At 39.9% G+C, this 20,413-nt stretch overlaps 1 protein-coding gene across 6 annotated transcripts in view; it reads left to right on the forward strand.

Annotated features, from left to right (window-relative positions):
- Window positions 1-20,413, forward strand: part of clec16a (C-type lectin domain containing 16A) — a 241,706-nt gene that overhangs the window by 156,420 nt on the left and 64,873 nt on the right. For all 6 annotated transcript variants that reach the window (XM_059979201.1, XM_059979202.1, XM_059979199.1 and 3 more), the window contains 3 exons: window positions 7,483-7,533; window positions 11,613-11,741; window positions 12,110-12,230. In XM_059979201.1, the coding sequence (XP_059835184.1) occupies window positions 7,483-7,533; window positions 11,613-11,741; window positions 12,110-12,230 (301 nt within the window). The remainder of the gene's footprint in view (window positions 1-7,482; window positions 7,534-11,612; window positions 11,742-12,109; window positions 12,231-20,413) is intronic.

Below are 20,413 nucleotides of genomic sequence, written 5' to 3' on the forward strand. Positions count from 1 at the left end.
TTTGTGAGTATTTCTTTCTTTACTCGTCTAGCCTGTGGTTGGCAGCCAATTCTGAATTTATTCTGCAGAGAAGGCATCATGTTTCTTCGTCAAATCCTAGACATTTGGTAATTAAAATGAGATCAGTTCAGATATTTTTGTGCACAATCTTCAACTTTAATAATTCTATTCATTCCCTGCAGACAAACTTTATTTATATGTGCCCATGCTAATCCACTAACATTGCCTATGCTCACAGTATTTACCACTATGAAAGTACTTGGGCAGCAAGTGCATTATACTGCAGGTTCCTCTCCAACTCGCATACCATCTTGACTTGAAAATATATCACCCCTGCTTTACCATCACATTGTCTGAATTCTAGAACCCATGTTTACTGTGGCACTACCTTTCAAAGATGGCTCAACGATACCTAAAGGGCAGTAAGGGTTTGGTGGTGTTGCCTATTTGAAAAAAAAAATCAATTCTAATCATCAGCAGTTTAAATATCTAAATGGAAAGGGAAGAAATATCTGAAATTATGGCTCTGGAGAGAGAAGGAACTAACTGGGTTGCTCTGGTGGGGACCCATTACAAATTTCATATATAAGATGTCCTGTTCTCAAAGTGCAAACATAATGTTATCCTGTAATGAATGCACACAGAATTTTCTAACAGTGGCAAGGACTTAAAGTTAAGGAAAAGTTGATGAATATGTGAAACAGAACATGCAGAGGTGCAGTTGGATTTGGATAGTACCAGATACTTCAAGAGAAATTGAGTATTTTGTGGACAAAGAGAGTGAAGATGAAAATCATAAACCTGCAGGTTTGGAAATCTAAAATGAAAATAAGTGCTGAAATTATATTTTTTCTCTTTCCACAAATGCTGCCTGAGCTATTAAGTATTTCCAACATTTTCTGTTTTATTTCAGATTTCCATCACCTGCAATTTTGTTTTAATGAAACTGAAGGATGTATGAGATGATAGAGTGACATTCTTTGAACTTGAGACTGGCATGAATGATTGCAGTAGTCATTTCAAATATTATTCTCATGTGAAACCTCTTAAGAAGTTCACTGGGCTGGCTTCCAGAGTAGAATAGTTCCTGATCATAGTCAATATTTTTTTATCCACTGTTGCTAGGTATGAAGAAATCAATTGTTGTACTTTGTCTAAAGTAGCACTATGCCCCATGCAACATGAGGTTTTTGGTTCAAATTCCATTTGGAGAATTAAACACTTAATATAAGCTATGGAATCTCTTCACTGTTGTGGATGCTGGCTTTAAATGAGACAGGTTTTTTTGTGTGATCTGGAGGAACTCCATTAAAAAAGAATAGGTTGATTCCTTGTAGTCCTGATCAATGTTTCTGTCATTCAATGCCTGAAATATGCATGTACAGTATATAATTGCTACATTTCCTACAATACTGAAGTGACTATGCTGAGTATGTCAGAAAGGATTTAGGGACATTTGAAAAATCTGAAAGATAAATTATGTAGCTTTTTACTGTGCCATTTCAAATTTATAGTTTTATCAAATAAGTTTAATTCTGTATATTTAAAAAATGCAATTCAGTTCAAGTACTGAGGTAATACAGATGAGGAGTTTCACATTTATAATAGTTAACAAAAAAAAATTCAGGTACGGAGTTAATTTTTGAAAGTAAACTTAGAACTGATGACACTTCAGTAGAAAATGGTCCATTTAGAGAGAATTTACAGCCAGACTTGTGATTCAGCCAGCAATATATGTAGGACTCACCACAGGCATTTCAACATTCTAGACTTTGGGTAACGTCTGTCCACAATGTGTGACGAACATTATTTTCCTCAAACTAAAGCATTTCTTAACATAACAGAGCAATTTGGTTAGACTCGATCAAATGTGCAAACTAATCTGACAGATCGAACAATGAATCAGTAATTTCCCTTGATTCCTTTAGGATGTTAAAAAGTAACAATGTCAGCCTTGAAAATACTCTTGAGTCTGTCTGCAAATTCTAAAGATTTGATGCTTATTAATGGGTGAATCTCATTCTGAGTACAGTCTTAAACTTGCAGGAGAAAAAGTTCCTTGGTTTCTATCCTATAAAGCCCACGCAGGATCTTTTGTTAGAAAAAGATAATTTCTCACTCTTCTAGTATTTGGCTCTCACCAACTTGATTTCTCATTTATTTTATCCCGGGTCAAACTAGTGAATCTTTTGATGTCTTGTGTGTATTGCATTTATGTTCTTAGTTTTGTATAGAAAATGAAGTAACTTGGGGTGTATCTGATATAGAGTGAGGCTTCTCTGAATTACAGAAAGACTACTTTTGTTTATGCTCCATCCTCCTTGCATTTAAAGCCAGCATATCGTTTGTCATTCAGATCCCTCCAGACTAAGACTAATAGGCACTGGAGAAGTTTTTTCCCTACTGCGGTCACTTTGCTGAACAGTTAACTGCCGATTAACTGTCGGCTAACTATTACTTGGATTGCACTACTTGTATGTATAATCTATATTTTCATTTATATTTATCATTATTATTGTTATGAGCAGAGAGACAACATCTGCCGGAAGTAAATTCCTTGTATGTGTACAGGTACTTGGCGATTAAATTCTGATTCTGATTCAGGTTTTCCTGTATGAGTCTAGTGATCAAAGAGAGTGCTTTATTTCTCCAAAAAAAACTTTGTTTTGAATTGTTCATTTAATTAATGTAACTTAATTAAAACGTTATTAGAAACATAGAAAACCTACAGCACAATACAGGCCCTTCGGCCCACAAAGTTGTGCTGAACTCGTCCCCACCTTAGAAATTACTAGGCTTACCTATAGCCCTCCATTTTACTAAGCTCCATGTACCTATCTAAAAGCCTCTTAAAAGACCCTATTGTATCCGACTCCCCCACCATTGCCGGCAGCCCATTCCACGCACTCACCACTCTCTGAGTAAAAAATTCCTCCTGACATCTCCTCTGTACCTACTCCTCAGCACCTTAAACCTGTGTCCTCTTGTGGCAACCATTTCAGCCCTGGGAAAAAGCCTCTGACTATCCACACTATCAATGCTTCTCATCCTCTTGTACACCTCTATCAGGTCACCTCTCATCCTCTGTCACTCCAAGGAGAAAAGGCTGAGTTCACTCAACCTATTCTCATAAGGCATGCTCCTCAATCCAGGCAACATCCTTGTAAATCTCCTCTGCACCCTTTCTATGACTTCCACATCCTTCCTGTAGTGAGGCGACCATAACTCGAAGTGGGGTCTGACCAGGGTCCTATATAGCTGCAACATTACCTCTCGGCTCCTAAATTCAACTCTACACTTGATGAATACACCATACGCCTGCTTAACCACAGAGTCAACCAGTGCAGCTGCTTTGAATGTCCTATGGACTTGGACCCCAAGATCTCTCTGATCCTCCACACTGTCAAGAGACTTAACATTAATACATTAACATTATTCTGCCATCATATTTGACCTACCAAAATGAACCACTTCACATTTATCTTGGTTAAACTCCATTTGCCACTTTTCAGTTCTGCATCCTATCAATGTCCCGCTGTAATCTCTGACAGCCCTCCACACTATCCACAGCACCCCCAACATTTGTGTCATCAGCAAATTTATTAACCCATCCCTCCATTTCCTCATCCAGGTCATTTATAAAAATCACAAAGAGTAAGGGTCCCAGAACAGATCCCTGAGGCACTCCACTGGTGACCGACCTCCATGCACAATGTGACCCATCTACAACCACTCTTTGCCTTCTGTGAGCAAGCCAGTTCTGGATCCACAAAGCAATGTCCCCTTGGATCCCATGCCTCCTTGCTTTCCCAATAATCCTTGCATGAGGTACCTTATCAAATGCCTTGCTGAAATCCATATACACTACATCTACTGCTCTTCCTTTTTCAAAGTGTCTAGTCACATCCTCAGAAAATTTAATCAGGCTCGTAAGGCACAACCTGCCCTTTACAAAGCCATGCTGACTACTCCTAATTATATTATACCTCTCCAAATGTTCATAAATCCTACCTCTCAGGATTTTCTCCATCAACTTGAGGTAAGACTCACTGATTTATATTTTCCTGGGCTATCTCTACTCCCTTTCTTGAATAAAAGAACAACATCTACAATCCTTCAATCCTCAGGAACCTCTCCCATATCCATTGATGATGCAAAGATCATCACCAGAGGCTCAGCAATCTCCTCCCTCGCCTACCACAGTAGCCTGGGGTACATTTCATCTGGTCCCAGTGACTTATCCAACTTGATGCTTTCCAAAAGCTCCAGCACATCCTCTTTCTTAATATCTACATGCTGAAGCTTTTCAGTCTGCTGCAAGTCATCTCTACAGTCACTAAGATCCTTTTCCATAATGAATACTGAAGTATTCATTAAGTACCTCTGCTATTTCCTCCGGTTCCATACACACTTTCCCACTGTCACATTTGATAGGTCCAATTCTTTATTTAATTAGTATTAAATAAAATCTTTTATTTTAAAAAAAGTCACTTACTTCACCTACTAGGTTTGGCAATACCATTCATATGGCAAGTATGCATTCATATAGTGAATGCGGCTTCACTAGATATGTCATTTATGGCTGTTTTAAAGCTGAGGGGCTACTCTGGTCCCTCAGCTCAGTATATTTTAGAATGTTCTTGTATTAAGTGGTAGGTGGAGCAGGAGATGTGTCCACTCATATCTTCCAGCATGTTCCATATTTCTGTGCTGCTATATGAAGGCGTCAAAGTCTGGAAGGCATTGGCATCTGTTCTTAAACTAGCCTATGGTTCTCTGTGTGTCATCCCAATAAGATTTGATATAAATGCAAGTTTTTTTTTTGCTTCAGCTTTTTACGTTCTTGGTTTTTGATTTGATAAGAATCTATAATAATGAGGCACCTCTGTCTGATATTAATTAAGAGCATTAAAGGGCTTGAAGAGCTAAATACTGACAAAGTAAATATCAAAACAATTGATATGAGAGCACGATTATAGCATTTGCTAGGGACGTTGGTGATGAAAGACAAGATCTTTGTATAAGTACAAAACTTGATTTCCTGGAACTTTCAACTGGTTCTCATTCCTCAAACTAGACATGAAGCATGCTACAGCAAAATGGTTTTACTTTGGGGGAAAAAAATACCACAGCACCACATGTATTCCAAAAAAAAAACACTATCTGATTACAAATGTCTGTTTCTAAAATGGGGTTCTTGTTCCTTTTCAGAAATGTGCCGATCATTTCTAAGAATATCTTATCATTTCTAATCAACTTTAAATCAAAGTTGCCATCTTTGCTTGAGAACATATTTTGGAGCAAGGGGTAGACCTGTTAACACCCAAACAGCAGGGACACATTTGTGCAGCACATTCAAAATGTTGAAGAACTTGCCGAAGGGTTTTGATCCAAAACATCAACTGTACTCTTTTCCTGGATGCTGCCTGGGCTACTGAGTTCATGTAGCATTTTGTGTGTGTTGCTCGGATTTCTAGCATCTGCAGATTTTCTCGTGTTTGTGGTAGGGACACATTTTTCTTTTGTTTAAGCAACTTTACTTTCAAAGTCTCCTTTCAATACCTGAATACTGCAAACTTAACATCCACCAACTCCTCTCTCTCCACATGCACACACGCAAATAACAGGGAGAGTGTGCCTGTGTACTAAATACTCACATAGTCCAAATGAACTGAACTCAACAGGCCGTTTGCCCCCCTAAGCTTGCTCTGCTGTTATGTGATTGCACTCATTTGATCTTGAACTCAGCTCCACTTTGCTGCCTGTTACCCATGACCCACAGCTTCAAATAGATCTTTTATTTTGCCTCAACCTTGAATATATTCATTGATTCAGGTTCCACAGCTGCTGGAGGTGGAAAATTATAAAGATTCATGACATTTCAAGGGAGGAAGTGCCTCTCATCGTAAATGTATTTTTCCAATTTTTGTAAATTGAAAGAGACAAAAATCTTATTTTGAACACTAGATTCTGTAGATGCTGGAAATCCAAAGTAACAGACATAAAATGCTGAAGAACTCAGTAAGTTAGGCACTATCTATGAGAAGGATAAAAAGTAAGCATTTTGGACCAAGATCTTGCACGAGGAGTTCCTCCACAGTATTTTGTGTACGTTACTCAAATTTTATTTTGCTACTAGGAGTTAACAATTCAGTGTGTTTCTGTGTAAAGGTAACGCGCATTAGGAGATAAATAGAATTCTGAATATATTCTATTTATCAGTCTGCATCCTTAAGGAGAGAAACAAAGTTAATTCTTTTTTTCTCTGTCAATGACCTTTCCTCGGAAAACAGGGCCAGCCCTCAACTGTTTGAGATCAGACCAGGGAAGATGTGAGCACTTGCTTGTGAAATGGAATAGTACAAATTATAAGTGTGGTCCCTCAAATCAAACCATTGCTCACATACTGAACTAACTTTCCTGCTCTTCAAAATATTGCCATCAGGTCTTTTACCTTATTTAAGGAAACAGAAAGAACCTATGTTAAATACATTGCTATGATTATCCTCACAGGCAGTCAGCACAGCCACACTCAAGGATATGTGCTTAGCCCACTGCTTTACACTTGTGACTGTGTGGCTAAGTTCTCCTCAAACGGCATCTATAAATTCATTGACGACACCTTATTTGTTGGCAATATCTCAGGTGGTGACGAGGAGGCATACTAGAGTGAAATAGATTGGTTGGTTGACTGATGTAACAACAACCTCATGCTCATCTTCAGCAAAATGAAGGAATTATTTGTGGATTTCAGGAAGGGGTAGTTGGAAGAGCACAAAGCAATCCTATTTGCGGAGTCAGTGGTGGAAAAGGTGAATAGCTTCGAGCTCCTGAGCATCAGCATCTCAGAGGATCTATTCTGGGCTCAGCCAATTGATGCAATTACAAAGAAAACATGCCAGTGGCTCTACTTCATTTAGGAGTTTGAGGAGATTTGGTATGTCACCAAAGCATCGTGCAAATTTCCCCAGATGTACTGTGAAGAACATTCTTACTGATAATGTCACAGCCTGGTCTAGCACCTCCAATGCCCAGAATCACAAGAAGCTACAGAGGATTGGGGACTCTGCCTGTTCCGTCCCCGCTGTCAAGGATATTTTCAAAAAGTGGTGCCTCAAGAAGGTGGCATCCATTATTGAAGACCCTAACCATCTGGGAATGCCCACTCAGGGAGGAGGTGCAAGTGCCTGAACATGCACACTCAATGTTTTAAGATCAGCTTCTTCCTCTTTGCCATCAGATTTCTGAATGGTCCATAAGCACTGCCTCGTTAGTCATTTTTTGCACTATTTATTTTGTAACTGTAATTTTTATTTCTTGTACTGTACTGCCACAAAACAAAAAATGTCACATGTCAGTGATAATATTCAGATTCTGCTTCCAAATGGCTAGACTTTTATGTGTTACTTGAGTTCCATTCTTCAGATTTAAACTAAAATTCATATCCATTGATCCAAGCCTGACTTGTCTATATTCTTCTAGGGAGAAGAAATCTTTCTCGATATGTTTGAAGATGAATACAGAGTCATGGTGGTAAGTGACTGGCTGAGGCATGGTGGTAAGTGAGGCATCTATAGAGAGAAGCTCTGTGACGTTTCAGGCCGAGACCCTGGACGAAGGGTCTCGGCCTGAAACGTCACAGCTCTTCTCCCTATAGATGCTGCCTGGCTTGCTGCGTTCCACCAGCATTTTGTGTGTGTTGCTTGAATTGCCTGCATCTGCAGATTTCCTTGTGTTTACAAGTGATCAATGTCTTTTAACTTAAATTCAAATATGTTTGAGCTTTGCATACCGGTGAGAGGAGCACTGAATATCATTTGTATGTTTTCTCATTGAATTTATGCCAGCTCTGCACTGATCAGTGTAAAAAGAAACCAAATTAAATCCACTGTGTTTCAATGTTGTAAAACAATAAAATCTGAAAACTTCGGGGGGGGGGGGTTGAATACTTTTTATAGGCACTGTAAATTATGCATGATCTTATAGTGAGCTGAAAATGAAAGTATAGAAAGTAGAAGGTCAAAGTCTAAGTTTAATGTTACATGCACAAGTACATGTATGCACAGGTCCAACATAAAACTTACTTGCAAAAGCAGCACAGGCATATAGCATCATATAAGCAGCAAAAACATAAACTAACATAAATTATACATCATCTTTGCAAGAAAGAGCTCATTTAGAACAAAAAAAGTGTATTTTAATGCAAAGTGATCAATGTGTTGCTAAATTGTAGTGATTAGGGTTTTGCCAGTTGGTTCAAGAACTGAATGGTTGAATGGATGTAGCTATTCTTAAACCTGTTTGGGTGGGATTTAAGACTCTGTACCTCCTGCCAAATGGTAGCTGTGAGAAGATAGCATGGCCTGGATGGTGGGGATCTTTGGATGTTACTGGCTTGAGGTGGTGCCTCCAATGATGAGGAAGGAGGTGCCCATGATGTATTAGGAAGATTGCAGTACTCCCAGCAGCTTCTTGTATTGCCATTCCAGTCTATGGTGCAACCAATTGTAAACCAATGCAATGCAAGGCTCTCTGCAACTGCCCTTGGGCACGTTTTTGTTGTAATTTTAGTTGCCTGTATGCAAATGATGATATGCCCCCCAAAAAGTGGAAGCAAATGGTTAAAGCATTTTGTTCCTTCCATGTTGTTAACTTGTCTCAGAGGACATTGCTCTATCGTTAGATAATATAAGTGGCACCATAAGTTGATCTAAGATAATCTTACTAGCCTTTCCAGTAAGATTATCTTAGAGGTGAATTTTTAAGTGCTAACTTTTTGTGTGCAGCTCTGGTGGGAATCATCAAATATTCTAGTTTAAGACTACTACAGCTGAAATCCCAGTCACAGCCATGGATACTTCAGTAAGCAGCATTGTTGTAAAAAGTTTTAAAAATCTATCAATACTTAATTGATGAACATCGAATGGCAGACTTGGGTCACAAGTGCTGTTCCCCTTTAAGAAATCAGAAGCAGGGATGCTGCACTGGTCTACAGGTATGATTGAAATGCAGAATCCTTTGACCTCCAATCCCGACTATTATGCTGGCAATTGTACAGACTCTGGAAAATAAAGCTGAGGACCTCAGAGCAAAATCAGGGACATCAGGGACTGCTGTGTACTCAGCTTTACAGAGATATGGCTAACACCAGCAATGTTGGATGCAACACTACAGCCTGATGGCTTCACTGCTCTCAGCAAAGACAGGACAGCCAAGTCTTTTAAAGGTAGAGGAGGTGGAGTACGCTTTATGATTAACTCATCATGGTGCATAAATGTGGAAGTTCGTTCTTGGTCCTGCTCACATGACTTAGAACATCTAGCAGACAAATTTTATCTTCTGAGGGAGTTTTCCACTGTTATCCTTGTAGTGATGAACCCTCACTAGTCATCAGGCCCTGATGGTGTAGCTGGTAGGGCTCTGAAAACCTGTGCCAACTGACAGGCAGGAGTATTCAAGGACATCTTCAATATTCCACTGCTGTAGTCAGAAGTTCCCACCTGCTTCAAATGGGTGGCAATCATACCAGTGCTTAAGAAGTGCAGAGTAAGCTTCCTCAATGACCATCGCCCAGTGGCACTCAAATTTACTGTGCTGCAGTGCTTTGAGGCGTTGGTCGTGGTCAGAGTCAACTCCTCCCTAAGTAAGTCCCCTGGACCCACTGCAATTTTTCTGTCACCACAATAGGTCTACCCTCAACCTTGGATCCACTGGACAATAGTAATACATACATCAGGCTGCTGTTTATTGATCACAGCTAAGTATTCGACACAATGATACTCTCAATTCTAACCAAAAAGCTCCAAAATCTGGGCCTTTGTACCTCCATCTACAACTGGATCTTTCATTTCCTCAGCAGGAGACTATGGTCTATGCAGATTGGAAATAATATCTCCTCCTTGCTGACGATCAACACTGGTGCACCTTAAGGATGTGTGCTTGGACTACTGCTCTACTTTTTCTACACCCATGATTGTGTGGCTAAGCAAGGCTCAAACACCATCTGTAAGTTTGCCAATGACAGAAGTATTGTCAGCAGAAATTTAGAATTGCAGAAACAAAATGGATGAGCTGGGTGAGTGTTGTCACAGCAACAATCTTGACCTCAATGCCAGCAAGACCAATGGATTAATTGTGGGCTTCAGGAAGAAGAAGTCGAAGGAAAATCCACCAGAGCTCATCAAGGGATTTGAAGTGGAATGAGTAAGCAGTTTCAAGTTCCTAGGTGTCAGCATCTCCGAAGGTCTATCCTGGGCCCAACATATTGATGCAGTTACAAAGAAGGCACGGTAGTGGCTGTGTTTCACTTGGTGTTTGAGGGGACTTGGTATGTCACCAAAGACACTCGCAAATTTCCGTAGATGCAACCAGTCAGAATTCTCTGCTCAGTACATCACTGTCTGGTATAGAGGGGCCACTGCATAGGATTGGAAAAAGCTGCAGAAAGTTGTAAACTCAGCCAGCACCATCATGGGCACTAGCTTTCCCTAATGCCCCATTCTCATTGCTACCATCAAAAGGGAACTACTTCTTCTCCTCTGCCATCAGATATTTGAATGGATATTGAACCCGTGAACATTACCTCACTACTTTTTTTCTCTTTTTGCACTAAAACAAATGTATATACTGACTATAATTTAGTTTTTATTATATATCGTAATGTATTGCTGCCACAAAACAAATTTCACGATATATGCTAGTGATATTAAACCAGATGCTGATTCTGAAAATGTGTCAACAGGAATGGGCCCAATGTTCACAGCTCTTGCTTTTATGCTATAATAGCCAGATTGTTTGTTTGTTTATTTATTTATTTATTGAGATACAGCACAGAGTAGGCCCTTTCAAGCCTCACTTCCCAGCAATCCCCCAATTTAATCCTAGCCTAATCACGGAACAATATGTAATGACTAATTAACCTACCAGCTGATATGTCTTTGGACTGTTGAGGAAACCAGAGCACCCAGAGGAAACCCACGCAGTCACGGGGGAGAATGTTCAAGCTTCTAACAGGCAACGGTGGGAATTCATCCCAGATCGCCTGTCATCGTGCAAACCACTTTGCTACCAACCCTCACTTTTAAAATAATTGCCTTCCAATTCAGCTGTTAGTGAATTGCCATTGTATTTAGGAGCAATGGTATAAGCAACAAATATTTCAGGAGAAATTAAAAGCAGTTGCCCCAATAATTGCACATAGAGGAAAGATATTGATTGTAAATTTTCTGTATTTTGATTCTCTCAGGATTTTATGTCATTACTTAGATCAGCCAGAAGTCCACACATAACACAGAGGAAACAAAAACTGATGGGAGGGATTCTTTGTTAACGTGCAAATTCTGAGGTTTTTTGAAAAATATAATGTTAGCCAATATGACAAAGGAACTACCTGCTTTTTCTTTGGATCCTTTTATGAGGAACTTGATTCCTTAAGTTGAGCTAAGTCTGAACAAGATGAATGAGAAATACGTGATTGAATACAGACCCATTATTTTCCCAGCTGATAATTAAAGTTGATGTGATATCTACTGACATTAACTTGTTAAATATTTCTATTAATAAGGAGTATTTACATGTTCTAGATTCTGTTGTCTTTTCTTTATTCTCTTAAGAGTAAACCCCTGAATGTTGAGTACTTGATGATGGATGCATCTATTCTGTTACCTCCTACTGGGACCCCACTAACTGGTATAGACTTTGTGAAGAGATTGCCTTGTGGCGATGTAGAAAGAACGAGACGGGTAAGCACTGGAGTGGTCAAAATGGATCAATTTGATTAGACTTTACATTCTTTTTCAATTGCTTGTTGCTTCAAACTACAAAAATAATTATCAATCAAAATGAAATGTGAAATCGTTTACCATCCTTCTATGTTTCCTTAAATTCCTTAGTGAATCTGAAGTCTAGGAAAATGTCTTTAGTTGTGCAATTGTACTTTACAAGCTCTGACTCCCATCTTAGATGCATGTATTTATAATCTGTAAAGGAATATGAGACTTTCTCTTTAAATTATTTTATAATGCGATGTGAATAGTTGCCAAATGAATGAATTGATATCCAAACCTTTAATCAGTCAGCAAATTGAACTAATGTTCTGTTCGTGTTTTAGGCTATTCGGGTTTTTTTTATGCTTCGTTCTTTATCCCTGCAACTACAAGGGGAGCCAGAGACACAACTACCACTGACACGGGAAGAGGATTTGATTAAAACAGATGATGTATTGGATCTCAGTAAGTATTTATAATCCATTGGTCTCACTGCTTGTTACGTTTCTCACTTCATCCTGGAATATTATGTGGAGTATGTTACCAAGGCTGGAACGTTTTCACTAGGAGCAAAGTCCTAATAAACTAATGTCAATTTCAGTGAATCAAGGGTTGAGAGGAGGTTTAATTGCAGTGTGTACCATTGAGAGGCCTAGAGAGCCCTATTCCACTGAGCTGAGGAGTCAAAAACCAGGTAATGTAGTTTCTAAGTAATTACAGGAACATGAAAGGAAGCCTTTCAACAATAGAATGGTAGGGTTCTGGAACTTTTTGAAAGCACAGTAAAGGCAAATATCCTCACTGCATTTAAAGAGTACTTTCAGTGAGTAGAGCTGAAGAGCTGTAACCTTCAGGTCAACTGACACAGAGATGGCAGATGGTATTAGGCTAGGTATCTGTTTTATTAACCCTCGTGCATACAGTGAGCCATCTGATTTCTTCCTGCAACGTAAGTTTTCAGTGATACTGTAGGTAGATGTGGTCTACGTTGATGCTGTCTGGTCCAGACGACTTACCCAACTTGATACTTTCCAAAAGCTCCAGCACATCCTCTTCCTTAATATCTACATGCTCAAGCTTTTCAGTCTGCGGCAAGTCATCCCTACATAGTGAATACTGAAGCAAAGTATTCATTAAGTACCTCTGCTATCTCCTCTGGTTCCATACACGCTTTTCCACTGTCACACTTGATTGGTCCTATTCTCTCACATCTTAACATTTGCTCTTCACATACTTGTAGAATGCCTTGGGGTTTTCCTTAATCCTGTCTGCCAAGGTCTTCTCATGGCCCCTTCCAGCTGTCCTGATTTCATTCTTAAGCTCCTTCCTGCTAGCCTTATAACCTTCTCGTTCTCTATCATTACCTAGTTTTTACCTAGGTTACAGCGGGATATTGATAGGATGCAAAAATGGGCTGAGAAGAGGCAGATGGAGTTCAACCCAGATAAGTGTGAGGTGGTTCATTTTGGTAGGTCAAATACGATGACAGAATATAGTATTAATGGTAAGACTCCTGGCAGTGTGGAGGATCAGAGGGATCATGGGGTCCGAGTCCATAGGACACTCAAAGTTGCTGCACAGGTTGACTCTGTGATTAAGAAAGCATACAGTGCATTGGCCTTCATCAATCGTGGAACTGAGTTTAGGAGCCAAGAGGTAATGTTGCAGCTATATAGGACCCAGGTCAGACCCCACTTGGCATACTGTGCTCAGTTCTGGTCGCCTCACTGCAGAAAGGATGTGGAAACCATAATAAGGGTACAGAGGAGATTTACAAGGATGTTGCCTGGATTGAGGAGCATGCCTTATGAGAATAGGTTGAGTGAACTCGACCTTTTCTCCTTGGAGTGACAGAGGGTGAGAGGTGACCTGATAGAGGTATATAAGATGATGTGGGGCATTGATCGTGTGGATAGAGGCTTTTTCCCAGGGCTGAAATGGCTAGCACAAGAGGGCACAGTTTTTAAGGTGCTTGGAAGCAGGTGCAGAGGAGATATTAGAGGTAGGTTTTTTAACTCAGACTGTGGTGAGTGTGTGGAATGGGCTGCTGGCGACGGTGGTGGAGGCGGATACAATAGGGTCTTTTAAGAGACTCCTGGACAGGTATATGGAGCTCAGAAAAATAGGGCTATGGGTAAGCCTAGTAATTTCTGAGGTTGGGACATATTCGGCACAATTTTGTGGGCTGAAGGGCCTGTATTGTGCTGTAGGTTTTCTATGTTTCTAAAATGCAGAATGGACTAGTTTAATTGTTTACTCAAGAACTGTCACATGCTATACTCACACCAATGGTTTACCAGTCCCACAAGCCAACCCGTGTCGTGTCAAATTATTTAAGTTTCTCTCTCATTCTCTTAAACCTGTTCTTTTTAGAGTTTCAGAACCAGATAGTACTCTCTATTAATGTATACTAGATGCATTTTACCAGGTCAAAACATAAGTAATCAATCTATTGTCACAGTTTACTGCTTCTCTGAAGCATTGTAAACTTTCATCATGTGAAAGCTTCTTACTGAAAAGGTGCCTATTTTATACAGTCAGCCCTCTTATCCATGGGGGATTGGTTCTGGGACCCCTCGCGGATACCAAAGTTAGTGGATGCTCAAGTCCCTTATTCAACCTGTCTCAGTTGGTGGACCTTAGGACCCGGTGCCAGTGCTCTGAATGAGTAGATGTGTTTCTGTTCACGAAAATAATCACGATCACGATTGAAAATAAAGTGGAAATAATAAAGCGATAGGAAAGAGGTGAAACGCCATCGGTCATTGGAAAAGCGTTAGGCTAGGTCGGGCAACGATCAGAACAATTTTAAAGGATAAAGTGAGAAAGGCTGTGCCCTGATGAAAGCTACAATTATTACTAAGCAACGCACTGGTTTAATTATTAGGTTTTGGGGTTTTGAGTTTTTGATCCTCCACATCAACCTGGCACGGTGGAGAGCGCACTCGGGAGCGGTCTGCTCCGAGTCCCGGCGCTGAAACAGAAAGAACTTCTGATTTTTTTCCGATTCCGATGCACATTAACCCACATACATTCTCCCATATACTTTAAATCATCTCTAGATTACTTATAATACCTAATATAATATAAATGCTATGTAAAATGGTTGTTATACTGCATTGTTTAGGGAATAATGACAAGAAAAAAAAGTCTGTACATGCTCGAACAACAAGTGCTGGAAGAGCACTTCCGGGTTTTCACGATTCGCGGTTGGTTGAATTCGTGTATGCGGAATCTGCGGGTAAGGAAGGCCGACTGTATTTTTAAAAATACATAATGACCGGGCAATTATCTAATCAAAGCAATAGGAAATAATTTTTTTTCTGCGAATTTCAGGGATACATTTTGGTGTTAAACTATCTGGTGTGGCAAGAGACTTTTATTAAATAACAATATATAGCTATTCTCAATAGATGACTTGCTGTTTGAGTTTGTAATTTAAGTTTTAAAATACTGGTCTAAATAATAATTAAATCAGCCAGTGACCACTGATTTATTGAGAGTGAGTAGATGTGTGGGGGAGGTATGGAGGTAGGAGTGGTGGAAAAGGTAAAGAGCTGAAGAAGAAGGAATTTAGTAGGAGAGGACAGTGGACCATGGACGAAAGGGACTGAGAAAGGAAACCCGAGGGAGGTGATGGGTAACTGAGGTAAAGAGAAGCGGTGAGAGGGTAAGCAGAAGATTGAATGGAAAAAAAGAGTGAAGGAGGAAAAGGAGAGACATTAACGGAAGTTAGAGAAATCAATGGTCATGCCATTGGGTTGGGGGCTACCCAGAGAGAATGTGAGGTGTTGCTCCTCCAACCTGAGTTTAGCCTCATCATGGCAGTACTGGAGGCCATGTCAGAATGAGAATGGGAAGTCGAACTGAAATGAGTGAGCTAAGCTACCAGCAGATCCTGCCGTTTGCACCAAACAGCCACGGTGCTCATAAAAGCTGTACACCGATCTGTATCGTGTCTCACTGATGTGGAGATGACTGCTCCACGAGCATTGGACACAATCGACCAAACCCCAACAGACACACAGTTGAAGTGTTGCTTCAGCTAGAAAGTCTGTTTGGCACCCTGAATGGTGATGGAGGAGGAAATGTAGGGGCAGGTGTAGCGCTGGTCATGCTTGCAGTTCCTAATCGCAACAACCAACCACTTTTGTTAATTACATTTTGCATGGAACTGCTGGTCTTATTTGTTTAAAGTTTTCAGTGCGTCCAGATGAAAAAAGGAAGCTAAATGGGGACAAGCTTTCCATCAAAGAGAAATTCCCAGTTTCTTGTATTTTAATTGTGTAGGAAATGTTGGTTAGCCATTGTATTCAAATTACTATATTGACCACAAAGAAAGTCACGGAAATGTTCTAGTGTAAATCCGTGCCTTCCATTTTTAGAATTTCCATTATTTCTTTCACTATACCAGTGATAATAATTGAGAGCATTTCCAGTTAGTACTGTTCTAAGAATCTAATTTTAGCCTTTTCTGTTTTAAGTCAGACCGTTCTTTGTGGGTGGGTGGCAAGCCCTATGGGTGCATGAATGTGTAGAAACTAAAGTAAATTTGTAACAAACCCTCAAAGCTTTGCGAATACAGCAAAGCTTCTATGTGTCTTTGTGGGCTAGATCTCACTTCCTGTCTGCCAGGACAAGTGACTGATGAGGTTTCATAACTTGGTTTCATAACTGTTTGATTTCTTTCTGGAAAAATAATGTAAGTACTATACAAGCCCAAGATAGGAGTTTATAGAGTTGATACCTCCATCACCTCTGTAACCATTATTTCCCAAGCTTCTGTGAAGAAGCGGCAAGCATTAAATCAAGTCTTCCCTCACCCGAATCTGTACAGGAATTCATTAAGCAATATTTGACCAGACAAATGAATTATGTTTAGAATGGTCCTCCGAGTGGGTGGGGAAAAACTCTTTTTGTCAATTCAGAATGGCTGATTGCTAATTTTAAGACTGTTTTCCTTTCTTCTGAATGGACCTGCTTGGGGAAATATCCCCCACATCTATCTCAGAAATTCCTACAAAAATCTTGTCTGCTTTCCTAAAATCAGAAGAGCGTTAAGTCCAGCCTGTTTTATCAGTCTTCATGGAACAAGCTCTTGCTTCTTCCCAATTAATCTGGTGAGCCTTTGGCAATTAGAATATAACTTTCCTTAGAGAAAGAGACACATTATTTCAGGTGTGATATTGCTAAGGTTTTGTATAACTGCAGTAAGAGCACTTCAGACTTGTACTCCAAATCCTGCTTTCAATAAAGACCAAAAGTAGAAGTTACCTTACTGATTGCCTGCTATTCCTGTTTCCTCTTCAGTAATCCATGCACAAAAATGCCCTGGTTGATCTAAAGGCCAATATCTTTTGATATTTTACTATTCAAAAATATTTTTTTCTATCAAACATTCTCCTGAAACTCTTGTGCACACTCCTACACATATTAAGTTCCATGTATGGTCAATAATCTTAAGTATGTTTCACACGATCTTTTCATATATATCATTGAACGCTTTGACTCTTGCATCAATCGCAGTGGCATCTGACAACCCTGTTTCCCATCACCAGTTCTAATGAAGGGTCTCAGGCTAAAACATTGACTATTTTTCTTCTCCATTGGGAAGTGTCATTGTGGACCTGCCCAGTTCCTCCAGCATATTGCATGTGTTCCTCTGGGTTTCCAGTGTCTGTGGAATCTTGTGTCAAGTTTATCAGTGCTCATACTTTATCTGTTAATCATCTCTCAGTACATACTACTAAATTGCCTCAATCTAACGTATTTTAATTTTATAAATAATCCCTTTTTGTGGTACTGTTTTGAAGGTTTTCCAAAAGACCAAATACACTGATGGTCCCTTTATATCTGTTCTCGTTACACCCTCAGAAAAGTGCTAATTGATTTGTCAACCATTAGTTTTCTTACATAATTGCACAACATCCCAATTATATTATTAATATTAGTTGCCTTGCTACCATCTTATTAATAGGTGATAGCATTTTCTTTATCAGTGATGTCAATCTAATTGGTATGCACTGTATATCCACTTCTTTTTCCTTCTCTCTTAAGCAATGGAGGCAAATATAGATAGATAGATAGATACTTTATTCATCCCCAAGGGGAAATTCAACATTTTTCCAGTGTTCCATATACTTATTGTAGCAAAACTAATTACATACAGTATTTAACTCAGTATAAATATGATAAAATATGATATGCATCTAAAATCACCCTCCCAAAAAGCATTAATAAATAGCTTTTAAAAAATTCTTAATTAGTTTACTAAAGTGCATTGAGTGGTAACTTAAGCTCAGTCCTAACCCCGACACTTAACATGTCTTGCCCCTGGTGGTTGAATTGTAGAGCCGAATGGCGTTGGTGAGTAATGATCTCTTCATCCTGTCGGAGGAGCATTGCATTGACAGCAACCTGCCGCTGAAGCTGCTTCTCTGTTTCTGGATGGTGCTGTGCAGAGGATGTTCAAGGTTTTCCATGATTGACCGTAGCCTACTCAGTGCCCTCCGCTCTGCCACTGATGTCATACTCTCCAGTTCTGTGCCCACAACAGAGCCCACCTTCCTTACCAGCTTATTAAGATGTGAGGCGTCCCTCTTCTTAATGCTGCCTCCCCAGCACGCCACCACAAAGAAGAGGGCGCTCTCCACAACTGACCGATAGAACATCTTCAGCATCTCACTACAAACATTGAATGACGCCAGCCTTCTGAGGAAGTACAGTCAACTCTGTGCTTTCCTGCACAGGGCATCTGTGTTGGCAGTCCAGTCTAGCTTCTCGTCTAACTGCACTCCCAGATACTTGTAGGTCTTAACCTGCTCCACACATTCCCCATTAATGATCACTGGCTCCATATGAGGCCTATGTCTCCTAAAGTCCACCACCATCTCCTTGGTCTTGGTGATACTGAGACGCAGGTAGTTTGAGTTGCACCATATCACAAAGTCCTGTATCAGTTTCCTATACTCTTCCTCCTGACCATTCCTGACACACCCCACTATGGCCGTGTCATCAGCGAACTTCTGCACATGGCAGGACTCCGAGTTTTATTGGAAGTCTGATGTGTACAGGGTGAACAGGACCGGAGAGAGCACGGTCCCCTGCGGCGCTCCTGTGCTGCTGACCACCGTGTCAGACCTACAGTCTCCCAACCGCACATACTGAGGTCTGTCTGTCAAGTAGTCCGTTATCCAATCCACCATGTGTGAGTCTACTCCCATCTCCGTTAGTTTGTGCCTTAAGATCCTGGGTTGGATGGTGTTAAAGGCACTAGAAAAGTCCAGGAATGTAATCCTCACAGCACCACTGACCCTGTCCAGGTGAGAGAGGGATTTGTGCAGCAAGTACGTGATAGCATCCTCTACTCCCACCTTCTCCTGATACGCAAACTGAAGAGTATCCCGGGCGTGCCTGGTTTGTGGCCTCAGATTCTGTATTATCAGTCGCTGATACCTTCCAATCTGTGGCTAGAATTTTTAAAGATGACAACCAGTGCATCCACCATCTCCATAGACACTATTTTCAAAATCTTAGAGTACAAGTTATTGAGTCCTGGAGATTTGTTGGCCTTCAGTGTCAGTTCTGCTCTTTATTTCAGCTGTTCATGTGTTCATCTCTATTATTTTTGGGAATCTTTCTGTGAAATATTTGTTCAACTTTTCTGCCACTTAATATCTCCTGATCATTTCTCCTTTCTCAGTTTCTAAGTGATCTTCTGATCTTTTCCTTTTCCTCTACCTATAGAACAGGGTTCCCAATCTGGGGTCCACGAATCCCTCAGTGAATGATAGGGGCCCATGGCATGAACTCCAGCTATAGAAGAGTAGTTTTGCATTTCTTGCTAGACTGCCCTCATATTCCACTTCCTCTTTTTTGTTAAGGTCTTGATCTTCCTTTGAGGGTGAACAATAAATGCTGACCTTGCCAGATCTTCAAAATGAATGAAAGCAATTGATGGAAAAAACAATATACACATTTTGAATTTGATCTCTATTCAGTTATTGCTGATTTGGTTTGCCCAAACTTTTTTTTAAATTAAAGTGTCCTGTGATTGCTGTGTTGCCCTTATTATGGTGCTCTTTTCTTACACAGCAACTCTCTGGGGGTCTAATGAGAAGTTCCACCAATAGCTTCCAGTTTTTCTGTTTTTAGCTGCTCAACCAATTCTACTTCACAGGTGGCAGAACATGTAATTTGACTAATTTCATGTTCAGTACTCATGATGCCCAATCATTGTGAAAATCTCAAAACAGGTGTAATATTTCTGATGAAGGTCTGAAATGTTGAACCATCTTTTGTGTGCTGGCTACTGTCTATTTTTAAAATCTATTTTTGCTCTGAAAGCTGTTTTTCTGCTGAATAATTTGAAATGTTAATATTTCGTGGAAAATCGAAGTATATTGAATTTTTTTAAATGTGCAATTTATTTCAAATTATTTTACATGTGAGCTTCTGTGTCAGGCGTTTCATTCAGAAATAATAAAATACTGTTCCATTTTTCTTCTCTAAACGTAAGGCAAGTCAAAATGGTTGTAGCATTTAGCTATGTTCCATAGTGGAATTGCCTTGCATTTTGAATTGTTGAACTGATCATTCTTTCCTCATTTTGTGTCAATTGGTCAGAGGGATCTTTATTTCCCCACGCC

Source organism: Hypanus sabinus, chromosome 9 (genome assembly GCF_030144855.1).
Source record: "Hypanus sabinus isolate sHypSab1 chromosome 9, sHypSab1.hap1, whole genome shotgun sequence".
Taxonomy (NCBI): Eukaryota; Metazoa; Chordata; class Chondrichthyes; order Myliobatiformes; family Dasyatidae; genus Hypanus; species Hypanus sabinus.